The sequence below is a fragment of the Protopterus annectens genome, chromosome 2.part0 (genome assembly GCF_019279795.1).
Source record: "Protopterus annectens isolate FY-2018-M chromosome 2.part0, PAN1.0, whole genome shotgun sequence".
Classification (NCBI taxonomy): Eukaryota; Metazoa; Chordata; order Ceratodontiformes; family Protopteridae; genus Protopterus; species Protopterus annectens.
In genome coordinates this window covers 100,194-115,349 of record NC_056728.1, presented here as the reverse complement: position 1 = coordinate 115,349, position 15,156 = coordinate 100,194, and the positions used below count along the sequence as shown (strand labels likewise).

The 15,156-nt window shown below is 42.7% G+C and overlaps 1 protein-coding gene across 1 annotated transcript in view; it reads right to left on the bottom strand.

Moving 5' to 3' along the window:
- Positions 1-14,875, bottom strand: part of LOC122792910 (caspase-8-like) — a 743,641-nt gene extending 728,766 nt beyond the window's left edge. The window contains exon 1 of the mRNA XM_044060467.1: positions 14,538-14,875. Within this exon, the coding sequence (XP_043916402.1) occupies positions 14,538-14,833 (296 nt within the window). The 5' untranslated portion in view covers positions 14,834-14,875. The remainder of the gene's footprint in view (positions 1-14,537) is intronic.
- Between the last annotated feature and the right edge of the window lie 281 nt (positions 14,876-15,156).

Here is a 15,156-nt window from a genome sequence, read left to right as displayed (position 1 = left end):
CTTCCAGGGTTCAATGTGTCCACAACTGTTCTGTCTGTTCTTGCATAGCTATAAGATTTCAGAACAATTCTCACACCAATGCTACTGATAACTGTAAAACAGATCCTGTAGCTAAAGGCAAAATAATGGCATTGTACGCAAGTTTCATCTAATCTGAGCTGCTGGATGAAACAATGCGTCTTATTTATGAAAAAAAATTTAGCATGCTTGCCTTTGGCAAAAGGAGCAGGGACTGTATATTTTACATCATACATCAAACAATTGTTGAATTGTGACTAGAATACAAACTGCAGACCCTAAACTAAACAAGTTATAACACAGTTACTTATACTAAGTTCCCAACAGGTAGGCAGGTTCTATTTCTATTTTGAATGTTTAAACTGAGAATACTGATGTAATCATACCTGCATACAAAAAGTACAGTTTTGTACCTACCATAAATGTAGATGTCCGAACTGGATAGCATCTGCAGTCATAACAACTGGGTTGTCCTGTCGTCAGGCAGCCCTTCAGTCGGCCGGATTCCAAAGTCCGGGTCCGCTGATGTCGCACTTCACCCGACATCATCTCTGTTGGTCTTCGGGTATAAAGGCATCAGCCGACGCCATTTTCCTCAGTGTTTCTTGCCCCAGATGCCAGTAGCCCTCTTGAAGGCTAAAATTTAGATAGATGCCAATGTTTCCAAAAGGATAGAGGTAAACACAAAAATAAGCATGTATGCACATATATACAAACAAATACACCATAAAGACTCCCCACCAGCTAGCTATTAGGAGGGTAAACACCCTTGGAGTACCACAGAGGGGAAGGAGGGAGGTGACTGCAGATGCTATCCAGTTCGGACATCTACATTTATGGTAGGTACAAAACTGTACTATGTCCTTCATGGATGCATCTGCAGTCATAACAACTGGGTAGAATACCATAGCCAACAAGGGAGGAGGATAAAACTAGATTATGGTGTGTTTAGGATCCCTTGCAGTACAGCAGTGGCAAACCCTGCTCGGGATCTGGAATATAGAGGCAAATTATAATGCTTGGCAAATGTATGCACGGAGGTCCAAGTAGCCGCCTCAATAATGTCTTTGGTTGCCACTCCTCGTAAGAAGGCTGTGGTAGTGGCTGTTGCCCTTGTAGAATGAGGTCTTATGTTCTGTGGAATTGGTTTTCCATGGAAGGAATAACAGAATCGTATGCAATTTCCTATCCATTTGGAGATTGTCTGTTTGGAAATAGCTTTTCCTTCCCTTCCTGTTGCATAGGCCACAAAAAGTTGGTCAGTCTTTCTGCTACTTTTTGTTCTGTCCAAGTAGTAGCGTAGCTGTCTATGTACATCCAAGGTATGCAATATTCTTTCCCTCTGTTTTGTGGGTTGGGAAAGAAGGTAGGAAGGTGGATTGCCTGGTTTAAAGACACTCTGGATACCACCTTAGGCATAAATGTAGGATTAGTCCTCATGGACACTCTATCTTGGTGGAAGATTAGGAAGGGTTGCACTTCCATTAAGGCCTGTAGTTCTGAAACCCTCCTTGCTGAAGTAATTGCCAGTAGGAAAGCAGTTTTCCATGACAGGTGTTGTAGGTCTGCTGTTGCTGCTGGTTCAAAGGGTGATAGTGTCAATTTTTCTAGCACAAAGTTTAAGTCCCAAGCTGGTAATGGTGGTTTCCTTGGAGGTTTTACATTCTTGATTCCTCTGAGGAACTGCCTGAGCAAAGGGTGAGAAATAACAGGTGGATCAAAGCTGTATTCTGCTGAAATAGCTGATGCATGTATCTTGATGGAGGAGTAGGACAGGCCTGAATGAAGAAGTTCGGCTAGGTACTCCAGAATGTTAGGCATATCTATGTGTGACACATCTTTTCCTCTTTCAGTACTCCAAATGACAAACCTTTTCCATTTTCCAGCATAGTTTCTTCTTGTTGAAGGTCTGCGTGCTTCAAGAATAATGTCTCTAACTCTTTGGGAAAGTTCTGGATTAGCTGCTGCTATGTGATGTTCCATGCAGTCAGTTGCAACGTTTTAGGTTTGGATGTATGATGCTGTAGTTGTTCTGAGTTAACATCAAAGGTATCAGGGTATTGGCCACATATTGTTCGAGACATGCTCCTCAGCAGTGGGTACCAGTGTTGTCTTGGCCAGTTTGGAGCTATCAGGATTATCCTTGGGCGTTCTTCCTTGATTTTAGTAATACCTTGTGTATCAAGGGAAGAGGTGGGAATGCATATGCTGTTAGGCCTTTCCAGCTGAAAGAGCGAATCCACTTTCCATGCTAGTGGGTGGAATGTCCTTGTGCAGAATTTTTTGAGCTGGTGATTGGTAGGTGATGCAAATAGATCTATCTGAGGCATTTCCCATTTCTTTGAGACGGTCTTGAAGATGTCCGGGTGCAGCTTCCATTCGTGGGCATCCGATGTGGTTCTGCTTAATATGTCTGCTAGAGTATTCTCTTTTCCCGGTACAAATATTGCCTGTAAGTGGATGTTGTAGCTGAGTGCCAGGGTCCACAGCTCCAAAGTCATTCTGCATAGGGGGTATGAATGAGTGCCTCCCTGTTTGTTGATGTACCACATGACTGTGGTGTTGTCTGTCCTTATCATCAACTGGCCCTCTTTGAGAAATGGTCTGAACTTTTGGATTGCCAGTTTTACTGCCAGCATTTCTTTTAGGTTGATGTGCAGGTGAAGTTGATCCTGTGTCCACAATCCTTGCACGCATTTGTCCAGCATGTGGGCCCCCCATCCTAGGTCTGAAGCGTCTGTTGTGATGGTCTGGCTTGCTTGACATCTGCGAAAGGGTAGCCCTGGGTTTGACTGGCATGCCTGAGCCCACCATAGGAACTCCTGTTTTAAGCATGGAATTAGTGGGATTTCTGTTTCTAGGCTGTGTCTGTGTTGGGACCATAAATTCTTTAGGTACCACTGTAGTTTTCTCATATGTAGTCTGGCAAGTGGAACCAAGATTATGCATGATGCCATGAAGCCCAAGGCCTGCAGTACTTTTCTTGCTGTTAACTTGTTCAGTTTTGTTAGTGCCAAGAAGTAAAGAGGAGTTCTTTTGTTTTCCTTTGTTAGGAATGCCATCTGTTTTACTGTGTCCAATTCAGCCCAAGAATGTCCTTGTTTGGGATGGTATCAGCCTTGACTTTGTAGATTGACTGTGTATCCCAGTGCTTGCAGCAAGTAAATGACCCTTTGTAAATCTGTTGTCAGCTTGCTTTTGTTGTCCCCTTGTAGCAGGCAGTCGTCTAGGTATGGGTAAATTTGAATTCCTGTAGTCTGCAATGGGCGATTACTGATGCCAGGCATTTTGTGAATACTCTGGGCAGTAGATAAGCCAAAGGGCAATGCTGAGAATTGATAGTGCTCTGATCCTGCAAGAAATCTGAGGTATCGTCTGCAGATTGGTCGAATGGGGACGTGCAGGTATGCCTCCTTGAGATCTAGAGTTACCAGCCAACACTCCTTGCCCAGCATGGGAAGAAGTTGCTGTAGGGTCAGCATTTTGAATTTTGGGACAATGATGTATGTATTTAAGGCGGACAGGTCGAGAATTGGTCTCCAACTTTTTTCCTTTCTTGGAACTAGGAATAGTCTGGAGTAGAACCCCTTTCCTTGCTCTGCTGTTGGCACTCTTTCCACAGCTCTCATGTTTGCTAACTGCATTATCTGTTGTAGAGCCTCTGTTTTTTGATTTGGCGGTAGATTTGGCATTCCTCTTTTGACTGGTAAAGTGTGGAAGTGGAACCGGTAACCTTGATCTATGGTTTGTAAAGTCCACTTGTCTTTTGTTATGTAGTGCCAGTTCTTTGAAAATAAGGTTAATTTTCCGCCTAGGGGAGCTGCTATTTGTTCCCTGGTAGGCGGATTTAGGGTTAAGTCACTGTGGTTGAGTTGATGTAGTGGCAGAGGTTGTGTCTTTGCCTCTGTTGTTAACTTGCCACTGTCGTCCTCTGTAGGCACCTCCCCTGGATTGGTTTCTGCCTCTGGAACGTCTATTCCTGCCCCTTTGAGGTCTTGTGGAGTCAGGAAAGGACCAATTTTTGGCAGGCCAGTTCCTGCTAAACCTTGGGGGTTGAACCTGCAAGAAATCTTTAACCGTTTGAACAGATTTTGCCTTTTCTTCCATTTTCTTCATAACCTGCTGGGCAGGTGTACCAAACAAACTTGTCTTATCCATAGGAGCATCTAGCAACTTAGCTTTAACATGATCCGGTAGAGCTTGCTCCTTTAGCCATGCATGCCTTCTTATCACTGTGCCAGTCATGGCTGATCTAAATGAAGCCTCCAGTGCATCATAGCCACATTTTAAGGAATGGTTACTAACCTGTTGTATGTTATTTACCATTTCTAATACATATTTCTTATCAAGAGATTCATCAGTGGTTAGCTTTTAGTTAACTGATCAAGCATAAACTCTTGGTATTGTATCATGTGAAACTGACAATTTAAAGCTCTAGCTGAGAGAGTAGCTGAAGTGTAGACCTTTTGCCCCATCTGTCTAATGACCTTGCTTCCCTTTCTGAAGGAATAGGGTTTTTGCTATGGTCGCTACTGCCTTGGGACCCTGGGATATAGTTTGGGGTCTGCAAGAGGGGCCTTGTAAAGGTGGTGATGAGTGTCTGGCACCCTGTAAAATCTGTCTGGTTTGGCAGGGGCTGGAGGTAAAGAATCTGGTGCGGAGCAGACATCATTGAAAGCATCATCCACCACAGAGAGAACAGGAGGTATAGCTAAGGGCCTGTGCTGTGGAAGGTGCAGAAACGTCCTAAGTCTTTTTCTGGAGTCTGAAAAATCCTGTTGCTGCCATTGGAACTGCTCTCGCATGGCATGTAAGGTTTCCCCAAAGGAGAATTCTTCTGGTGGGGAAGCAGCTGGAATGGATTCTTCAGCATCAGAATCTTCAAAATTGGAGAAAGGAGCCTCTGGCTGATCAGTTATGTCTGATTCATCGGCAGACTCATCAGAGGACACTGGCTCAGGGGGCTCTGCCCTAGGTCTCTTCTCTGGGGGCTGAGAGGCCCTGTCTGGGTGAGATTGAGATCCTCTAATTAAATGAAATTAAATCTTCTGCCAGAGTAAGCATTTGAGAACTAGAGGAGGGCCTGGTTGTAGGGGGTTTAACAGGCACTGTTTTAGTAGTCTTTGCTGCTTTAGCCCTGGCAAAGGCCTTAATGGACATGGCTGCTGGAGGCCTAGCAGCACCACGTGCTGGGGTAGAGACATCCAAGGGAATGGTGTCTGATAAGTCAGTGGCAACCACCGTAGTGGATAAAATTTCTGAGGCCGTTTCAAGAGTGGTAGCAGGGCCTCAGTTGTAGAGATAGATTCAGCTGTACTTTGATCAGTTTTCTCGGTTCGGCGAAACCGAGACACTCGATTTGCTTAACCATGGTTTCGGCGAAACCGCGGACCCGAAGTGTCGGTCTTTATCTTTGCGTTTTTGGCAGATTGGGTAGTCGGAGGATCCGGCGGCATAATGTACGCAAAATCAGAACCGAAAAACTGTTCAGCAAACTCCGATCGACGCCTAAGCGGTTGAAGGAAGCACAGGCGAACAGGCTGCTACGTCGTGGGCTGGGCCTAGACAAGGCAGACAATAAGAGTGGAAATCTTTATGAGGTATTTGTTTCCCACAGGTTAAACAATTATTAACTTTTTCTGACATCGGCTGAGGCAAGAAAGAGTCCCCAACGGGGTACTTAGCTTTAGAAGTCTTCGAAGTAGTATTCGGTAGAAGTAATCTCTGGATCCGACCGACCGGCACTTGCGAACAGCTTCTGCTTGCAAGAAAGACTGAGGAAAATGGCGTCGGCTGATGCCTTTATACCCGAAGACAAACAGAGATGACGTCGGGTGAAGTGCGACATCAGCCGGAGGCGGACCCGGACTTTGGAATCCGGCCGACTGAAGGGCTGCCTGACGACAGGACAACCCAGTTGTTATGACTGCAGATGCATCCATGAAGGACATCTCCTGTATCAAGCCTAGAGCTTAAAGATACTCAGCATTAACACATGCACCACAGGATTACGCCTCAGACTACAACAAATTCAAAGGATGACAACAGTACTGACCTCAATAAGGCAATTTGGCTTATTGGGTAATGTTACATGGCTTAACCTTTACTCGGTCATACAGAAAGTTTACTGATGATCAGAGCTGGCTCTACTGTGTTTTTCAAAATAACTGTTTAAATGTTTTGGGTTGCAACAATCTCTATGGTATTAATCTTTAAAGTATGAAAAGTGGGTTTACAAGTCTCATCATATCTACAGTGGTGTGTGGTTACATACTACTCCTGATACTGTTACGCAGCTGTACATGAGAATTCAAGACAGAACTTTGTAACGTTGAAAAAAATCTCTATTTGGTATACCCCAGTGCAGATGACTTTTATATGATCTGAATAAGTACATTAAATAAAATATAAAAAAGTTTTTATAAAAACTGATACAAGACACAAAAAAAGTATCAGCTTAAAACTGCTGGGCATTTCAAGCTATTGTTACACAAAAACTGCACAACTGTATGCAAAGCAAGCAATAGAGAGGACAGGAGAATTGCCCAACACCTCTACACCAGCAAAATAACTTCCAGCAAATGAAACATTACACGTGGTGTAATTTCAGCCACTAATGCCAAAATGGGTAGTATAAATGCCACTTACACCTTGAAGGTTTTAAGAGTGGTAATTAACTGATCAGCAACATATTTTACATGTACAAGAAGCCAGTATTAATCATTTCAAAGGACTGGCCTAGGTAACACTAACATCTCACAGAGATAACAGTAAGTGTGTATTAAACAGCTGATTGTTCACACTTCATAGTTTGAGAACCATATGGGATGAATTCAGATCCATAACACAATCTCAAACGATGGTTGTAGGCAGTTTATATTACAGGTTATGTCAACTATCTTCTGAAACAGCTACTGGAATTTCTGGACATGTACAAAACAGTACTACACAAAGCTGGATCAAGGTCAAATGGGGCCCTAGACAGGGTAATGGATCAGCTCTCCTCCTGCATCCAAACCAGTGCCCCCTCCCAAGCCATTCCAGTGTCCTATTATTTGGCTATTTCTCCCCAGTTACAATAAATACTGTTCAAAACTCTGTGTGCATATTGTTTTCAGCTTTTCTTCTAGAATGATTACAGATATTTGGATTTAATTTAAAACTTTTATTTCAAATTTTATAGCACAAACACTGCTAGACATTTGCTAAACAAAGCAATATGGTCTCAAAATGAAAACAGACTCAGCATTAAAACTTCTCTGCCCTTGACACTCACATTCAGTCAAACAGCACTGAAACCCACATTCAGAGAAAATACATCTGGTCAATGGTGGATTAAGTTTACCTTTGGGCTGTTTTTAAATCATAGGCCCCTTGCACACCATTTTAGGACCATACAAACATGCAAGAGTTCTTTGATTCACCTTCCTGGTTGTATTAAATTATATCCCTTGTATAATACAGCACCACTTGTTAGAGCATGTTTTAAATTTATAGTTTTGAACATTTTTCCAGTAAGCAATAAAACAAAACATATGAACCAATAATGACAAAGCTGCCCAATTCAGGTCATTTCAACCATGAAAGGCCACTCAAACTTTTGTCATCACAATCCACCAATATCAGTCAATATGCACAATCACTGTAGAAGTAAAAGTCATCTGAATAATTCCACATTAAAGAGATCTGTAACTAATGAAGAGGTTGCTGCTAGCAAACAACTTTATATTTCAATGTTTCATCTACAAATTCAGTGCCTGCTATCATTGAAGAATAAATTGCCTGTGTTACATTAAAACAACTGTAAGCTGGTAATATAGCAATAGGGAATGTATATCAAACTGAAAACAGGTTTATAGTTACTAGGCATCTCATCCAAGTAAGGAAATACTCAGGACTGCAACACACCCCACCCCCTTAAAATACAACACAGTATCAGCAATCCAACTAGATGATGTGGGAGTACAGCCCATAGCCCTCTGCATCAAAAGCAAGCATGCTACCTGCTGTGATACTATAAGTTCTACACCTCAATATTGATACAATTTGCTAAACAAAACAGTTGCACATTGTAAACACTCTTAACATGATTCTCTTCCCTTGACGCTCATAATTCCTTGAAAAATGCAGCTTGGTAGTTGAGAGAGGATTCAGGCTCTTGTTTCCTGTAACTAAGACACATGGTTTGATTCTAAGCAAATTACTAACCACCTGCTATCCTAACTAGGACATTTCACTCTCTCACACAGGCACCTTAACTCTCAGTGTAAGAAATCTGGACAAAGCCTAAAATAAACAGGGACAGATTATAAACATTGCTCTCACAAACTTAGAAAATGCTAGAACAACAGGATTTGTGTTAGCATGCATTTTTTTAAAGAATGTGAAGTCTGAAACTCAAATGTTTGCCATTATTTAGTAACGTCAATCCTTTGTATGAGAACAGACCAAAAATATGGAGCAAACATCTGGACAGTTGAGAGGTATGCTATCACCCTCTTACACACACACACACACACACACACACACACACACAAAACTACCCGTCTTCCTCTTACACACACAGACACACACACACACAGCTACCCATCTTCCTCTTTCACACACGCACACACACAGCTACCCATCTTCCTCTTACACACGCACACACACAGCTACCCATCTTCCTCTTTCACACACGCACACACACAGCTACCCATCTTCCTCTTACACACACACAGCTACCCATCTTCCTCTTACACACACACACACACACACACACACACACACACACACACACACACACACACACACACACACACCTCTCAACCTCTTAGCACACAAAATATCGACAAAGCCAAAAATAATGTGGGGGGGACAAAGCCCCCATAAAAGGGGCAACCTTTAAATATTGCTCTCACAAGCTGAAAAGTTGCTAGAATAAAAAGGTATTGTGTTATCGTGAATTTCCTTACGGATATGAAGTCTGAAACTCAACCGCCTGTCATTATTTAGTGAATTCTGTCCTCAATGATTTAGAAAACCACAAATTTTATGACTAATAGACTAAAAATAGGAGGCAAAAATATGGACAGTTGAGAGACACCTCCCTTTTTTTTTTTTTCGTGATCCACATTTCAAACATCTGCTGGCATTCAAATTCCAATCACTTGGAAGATGAAGACGTAAACAGGTCGCACAGACACAGAAAACAAAAACTGTCTTGTCTTGTATTGTCTGTTAGTAAGTGCAGGTGTGGGGGTAGCCACATTCTTTGATTTCCTGTCACTGCCTATTAAGTGGTACAGTTTGAAATATTTTCTGCTTAAAAACCTCAGCTTTGGCCGGCTAAGATCAAGCTGTATTCAACTGGACGTATAAGAGAATTTAAGTACCTTTTATCTGCACTTTTTTCAAATAATACAGCATTTAAACTGATTTATTTCTGTTGCATGAATATTAACTGAAGTGGAAGTTTTGACTCTGTTCTTCAGTTAGTTTCCTCACCCACCCTCCCTGTTTCTGTTTTGGTGTTAATCTTAGTGGCTTTGAAACTGCCCGCCCCTCTTGTAAATTTGTGTTTGGATACTACTCCTGGGCCCAAATCATTTGCTCACTCAACTGAGTGCAGTGAGATCATATTCTGATTTAAGGCACTCCTACTGTGTACAAAGAGAGCATCTGGGAAAGACAACAACAAAAAAAAAAAATTAAGCTCGTTTCCTGCCTTTCCTGTTAAGTGGTCTAGACTGTTTGTAGGCTTCTGAGCCCCCAAGCCCTTTTGTGTTGGAGGGAAGCCTTCTAGCTTAGTTTTGTTTCTTATAACTAGCCAGTTTTCTAGTTTCAGCACTCAAATCTGTTTCTTTGAACTCAGCACTTGTTCAGAACTCATTGTAAGCACTACATAAGCTGCAAATTACTGCAGCACTCAACTTTCCCCACTTGTCTAGAGAAAAGCAGTTTTTAGTACTTAATAAATAAGCACCTATCCAGGCATGTCTAAGGGTCAGCTCCCAGTGATTTCTCCTGTCTACCTGATGAATCTGGGCATCTTGGGGCAATGAAGCAATTGCCTCATGTACACAGATAACCCTCTCCTCCAACCACCCAACACTACAACCTGTGAGAGATGCACTTATATAGCCAAACTGGAAGCAAAGCTCTCCTCTCCCAAGACTGGACTAGACAGTTAAGAGGAGAAGGTAAACACTTGCACCACACCACACTCATCACATAGTCCCTCAAAACCTACACCACCAAAACACACACACAGAAACACAAAACACACACCTACATTCATGGAGGCTCTCAATAAAAACCTGCCCAAGCATCAGGGACATCCAAAGCATAAACGCAAGCAAACTCCACCCCCCAACACAACCCAAAAGACACATAGCCCACAAACTCAGTGTGCCACTCAACCACAGCCCAGAAGGCATAACAACGTACCCAACACTCTAGTCATAGGTGACTCTATAGTCAGGCACACTGATGTTCCACTCACTAGACTAAACAAGGAGAAAGTTACTGTCAGCTGCCTGTCAGGTGCCTTGATCCGCCACAACGCATGCACTCAGGTCACTCCACAATAAGTACAAATATGACACTGTCATTGTCCATGTTGGTGTGAATGACCTGAGACGTACCTCCCTGGACTACATGAAGAGAGACATGGAGGAGCTCTCCGATCTTGTATCCCAGGCAGGTATGACCCTAACCCTGAGTAGCATCCTGCCATCACCCAGAATTATACCACAGTACAAGGACAAAATGACTGACTTCAACAATTGGCTAAGCTTCTGGTGTCATTCTAAGGGGATCCAGTATTTGTCTGCCTGGGTCGACATGATCGACAAACCACTATGCTTTGGCAGAGATGGCCTGCACCTGTTGCCCTTAGGATTCCAGATACTGGCTAAGGTTCTTGTCACCCCTATAGCGCCTTTTTTAGGCAAGGTTCAAATGACAAATTCACCACCATAACAAGTACAAGCAAGCAAAATCTGAGGGTAATGCTACTCAATGCTAGAAGTCTAAACCTCAAAATGCACTCACTCGAGGCACTCCTTAAAATGGAGAGCATTGACATCAGTGCAGTGACAGAGACTTGGTTCAAAGCTCCAGAGAACACCCCTGCATTACCAGGCTACAATTCATACCACACCTTTCAGCCACCTAACCCAGAACGAAGCACTAAAGGCTGAGGCGTGTCCATATTCATTAAGGATATCCACACCTCCAGGCTAGCTGCACAGCATAATGCATCTGAGATTATCCAAGTGCAACTAACTCTGGGCAAGACCGCAATCCAAATTGTAGCTTGCTACAGACCCCCCACCATGTCCCAGGATTCCCACTCCTCATTTCTTGATACACTGGAAAGTATTAGGGTACAACCCAACACCCTAATAATGGACGATTTCAACTACCCCACCATTAACTGGGAAAACTACTCATGTACCAACTCTTTTGCTCAACGTTTTCTAGAATTCATAAATTCCAACGCCTTGGATCAACTTATTCACACCCCCACCACGGGCAGCAATATCCTAGACCTGGTCATTACCAACATGGGAAACCAGTGTTCCACACCAGAGGTCAATTCCTCGTTGGTCAGATCCAACCACAAGCTAATCAGCCTAGACATCCACATCCCACCCCCAATTAGGAAAACCATCGAAAAAACTTCTCCAAAGCCAACTTCAACTTCTTAAGACAGAAGTGGCAAACTTCATGACACCTATGCAGACGGACAGTAGAGGCATGACTGCTGAATCCTACACAAATGTACTTTATAAGCACTTGCACGAGTGCATGGATCATGCTATCCCTAACAGAACCAAGATGTTATCCTCCAAAAAAAAGGAAGCCAATCTGGTGGTCCTCTGCCATAAACAAACTCTAGAACAGAAGAAAGAAACTGTTGCAAAAAAAAGAGTAAAATCCCATGACTGGAGGAACTCCCTGGTCAACCTCAGTAAGAAGTTGAGATCCCTCATAAAATCCTCCAAAGCTAGTTACGAAAATAAAACTGCCACTGACTCTAAAGACAACCACACAGCATTCTATAGCTATGTCAAGAATCTCAAAGGGAACACTCAGATCTGCTCTGAGTTACAGCACAATGGCACTAATTATACAGAGCCAACTGATACTGCCAACATCCTAGCAGATAGGTTCAGTGCTAACTTTACCCCACTCTCACCCCCTAGAGGGCCCATCTCTATACTGGAAGAATGCAAAGTTCCTATAATCACGGCTGCACAGGTAAAAAACACACTCTCCAAAGCCAAGAACACAGCATCCATGGGACCTGATGATATCCCAGGCTGCGTTCTACACGAACTACAGAATGAACTGGCACCCTACCTAAGTACCATGTTCAATCATAGCCTCACCTCAGGCTTTGTACCCACTGAATGGCGCACCGTGACGGTTATCCCACTCCACAAAGGGGGAGCCACGACGGACCCCGGGAACTACTGCCCCATTAGCCTGACGAGCCTGGTCTGCAAGGCCATGGAACATATCATCATGGAACTCATAAACAAAGACATTGGTAATCTCCAAACTCTGGACCCTACCCAGTTCGGATTTGTAAAAGGCAGATCATGTCTCCTAAACCTGACTGACTTCTTTGAAGCAGTCACCAAAGCCATAGATGAGGGTAAAATGGTTCACACAGCTTATCTAGATCTCGCCAAGGCTTTCGACACCATCCCCCACTCTGGAATTATAGATAAGCTCACTAAGCTAGGTATAAATCCCTATGTCACAAGATGGGTTGCCAACTGGCTCACGGACAGAACCCACACTGTGAAAGTAACAGATTCCAAATCCGACTTCAGACCAGTGACAAGTGGAGTACCACAGGGTTATGTCCTGGGTCCTCTCCTGTTTGGTATCTACTTCTCTGAAGTGCAGGCTAACACAGAAGGTCTTTGGCTAACAAAGTTTGCAGATGACTGCAAACTAGGAGCCATAATCGAAACACCTAACAATGTGGACAAACTACAAAAGGGCCTCACTGACACAGATACCTGGTGTCAAAGCCAGAGCATGATGCCCAATGCCAAAAGGTGTATTGTCATCCCCTTTGGTAAAAACTCTGTACCCATGAACTACCACATAGCTGGTAGTCTACTTAATGCCGAAAATGTGATAAGAAACCTTGGGACACAGGTGGACAGTAGTCTCTCCTTTGATAATCATATCGCCACAGTGGTCAGGAAATCCTTCTACGTGGCTCATCTCATCACAAAAGGATTCTCATCCAGAAAAAAAAGAGGTAATTGTTCCCCTCTACTCATCCCTCATTAGACCCATTACAAGAGTACAACGCCCCTTTTGGTATGTACCACACAAGACATCTACAACAACTGGAAAGACCACAGAAATACCTCACAAAGAGGATTACTGGCCTCAAACAGATGCCCTACACAGACTTTCTCAAAAAACTACAGCTTTACTCCATCGCATATCGCCTACTCAGGGGCGATCTCTGCCTAACATACAAAGCTATGTCAAACCCAGAGCTGTTGGACATGCTCCACTTAAAGAAATCCCAATCCCTCTGAGCTACACGCTCTAGGGACCTAAACCTTGTCACCACAATAAACAGAACATGCTGGAGGGATAGATTCCTGTCCCAGAGACTTCCCATACCCTGGAACAGACTACTTATGTCAAACAGAGCTCCTCATTAGCACTCTTCAAGAAAAACCTTTATGATTGGATGGGAAATGGGAAATTCACCCCAGGGATCACTTCTGTGGCTCAGATCGACAGGGGCACAGGAAAATAATTTTCTTGGGTGGCAAAAGCCAGGGTACATTTTTTGGCTAGGCTTATATAGGCCTTAAGGCCAATAGCCTAGTACTTACCTATGAACCTATGAACAAGTCACATGCACCTGTTGTGTCTGTGCGTACTGGACGCAAAGGATGTTCTTAAAGAAGAAAGCCATTAAAAAAAGTTTTTGTTTTTTTTTTTAATTAAAAAATAAATCACCCAGCCAATGGCCCTCCTCTCAGCCATGGTCGCGTAGTGCTGGATCCGGCTCTGCTACTACATCTCACCATTGCTACAATCATACACAAATATCCTTGTCCACAGTACCCCTGCTCCAAAACACAAAAATAAAAGGTGCACATTATCTCTAAAGACAAGGACAACGATTATATAATACATTTGAATGCAAAAATCTTAAGAAAATTATTGCTCATTTTTAGTAAAGTATTGCATACTATAGATAATACAGACTTATAAACAATGCAATTTCAGAAACAACTGACCTAAGGTAGAACACAATTACTTCAGGATTTAATTTGCATGAAACACGTTTATTACATATTACTTGAACAACATTTTTCAAAACCAAGCTTAAAAGTAGCTTACTTTCAGCCAGCAATGAATACTGCTTGACATTATCATGCATTTCCTATGCTGCCTGCTCCAGGCCTAGACCTCAGTCAGATTTTGTTTTGTGTAGGCAGCAGCAAGAAGTATGCTAGTGTATTACACAGCTGTACAAAACTTACCGATAATGTGACACCCTCCCCTTCTGTGGTAAATGTCTCACAACCTCTTCTCTGGATATAGGGATCTTCTTAAGTAATGCAATTTGCTGGATTCTATACAGAAGTTCAGCAACAATAAACACATCATCTTTATTTAGAACATCCTCTTTCTCCAGCAGTTCAAACAGTTCAATGCCTGAAGAAACCTTACTGAGCCTTTTGAGCGGAAGAAGATCCCTGCACATAAACTTAAGGGCCTCCACGTCATCTTTGCCCAATTCACCATCAATGGCAAGTAACATTGTACGATGGCCCATTCTGTTAGTTGCAACAATATCGCAGTGTCAAAGAAAAATCCAAATCCTAAAAAAAGGAGGAATTAAGATATAATGTTAGTCTGTAAAACAGAGAAAAATGATAAAAAAAGGCAATGCATCTGATGTTTCAGTTGTGCTGTAATCACAGTGCCCAAAGGTATAGTTGATATGAAGTCAATTATACCAATATGTTTACAAAGCATCTAACTAGAAGGTCCGACTATCTTATGGTTATATCCGCAAAATAAATAAAAACAGTACATTGTTGCCCATAAGGATTATTATAAAATTTGCAATTGTCTAGACTATTATACCATGGAAAC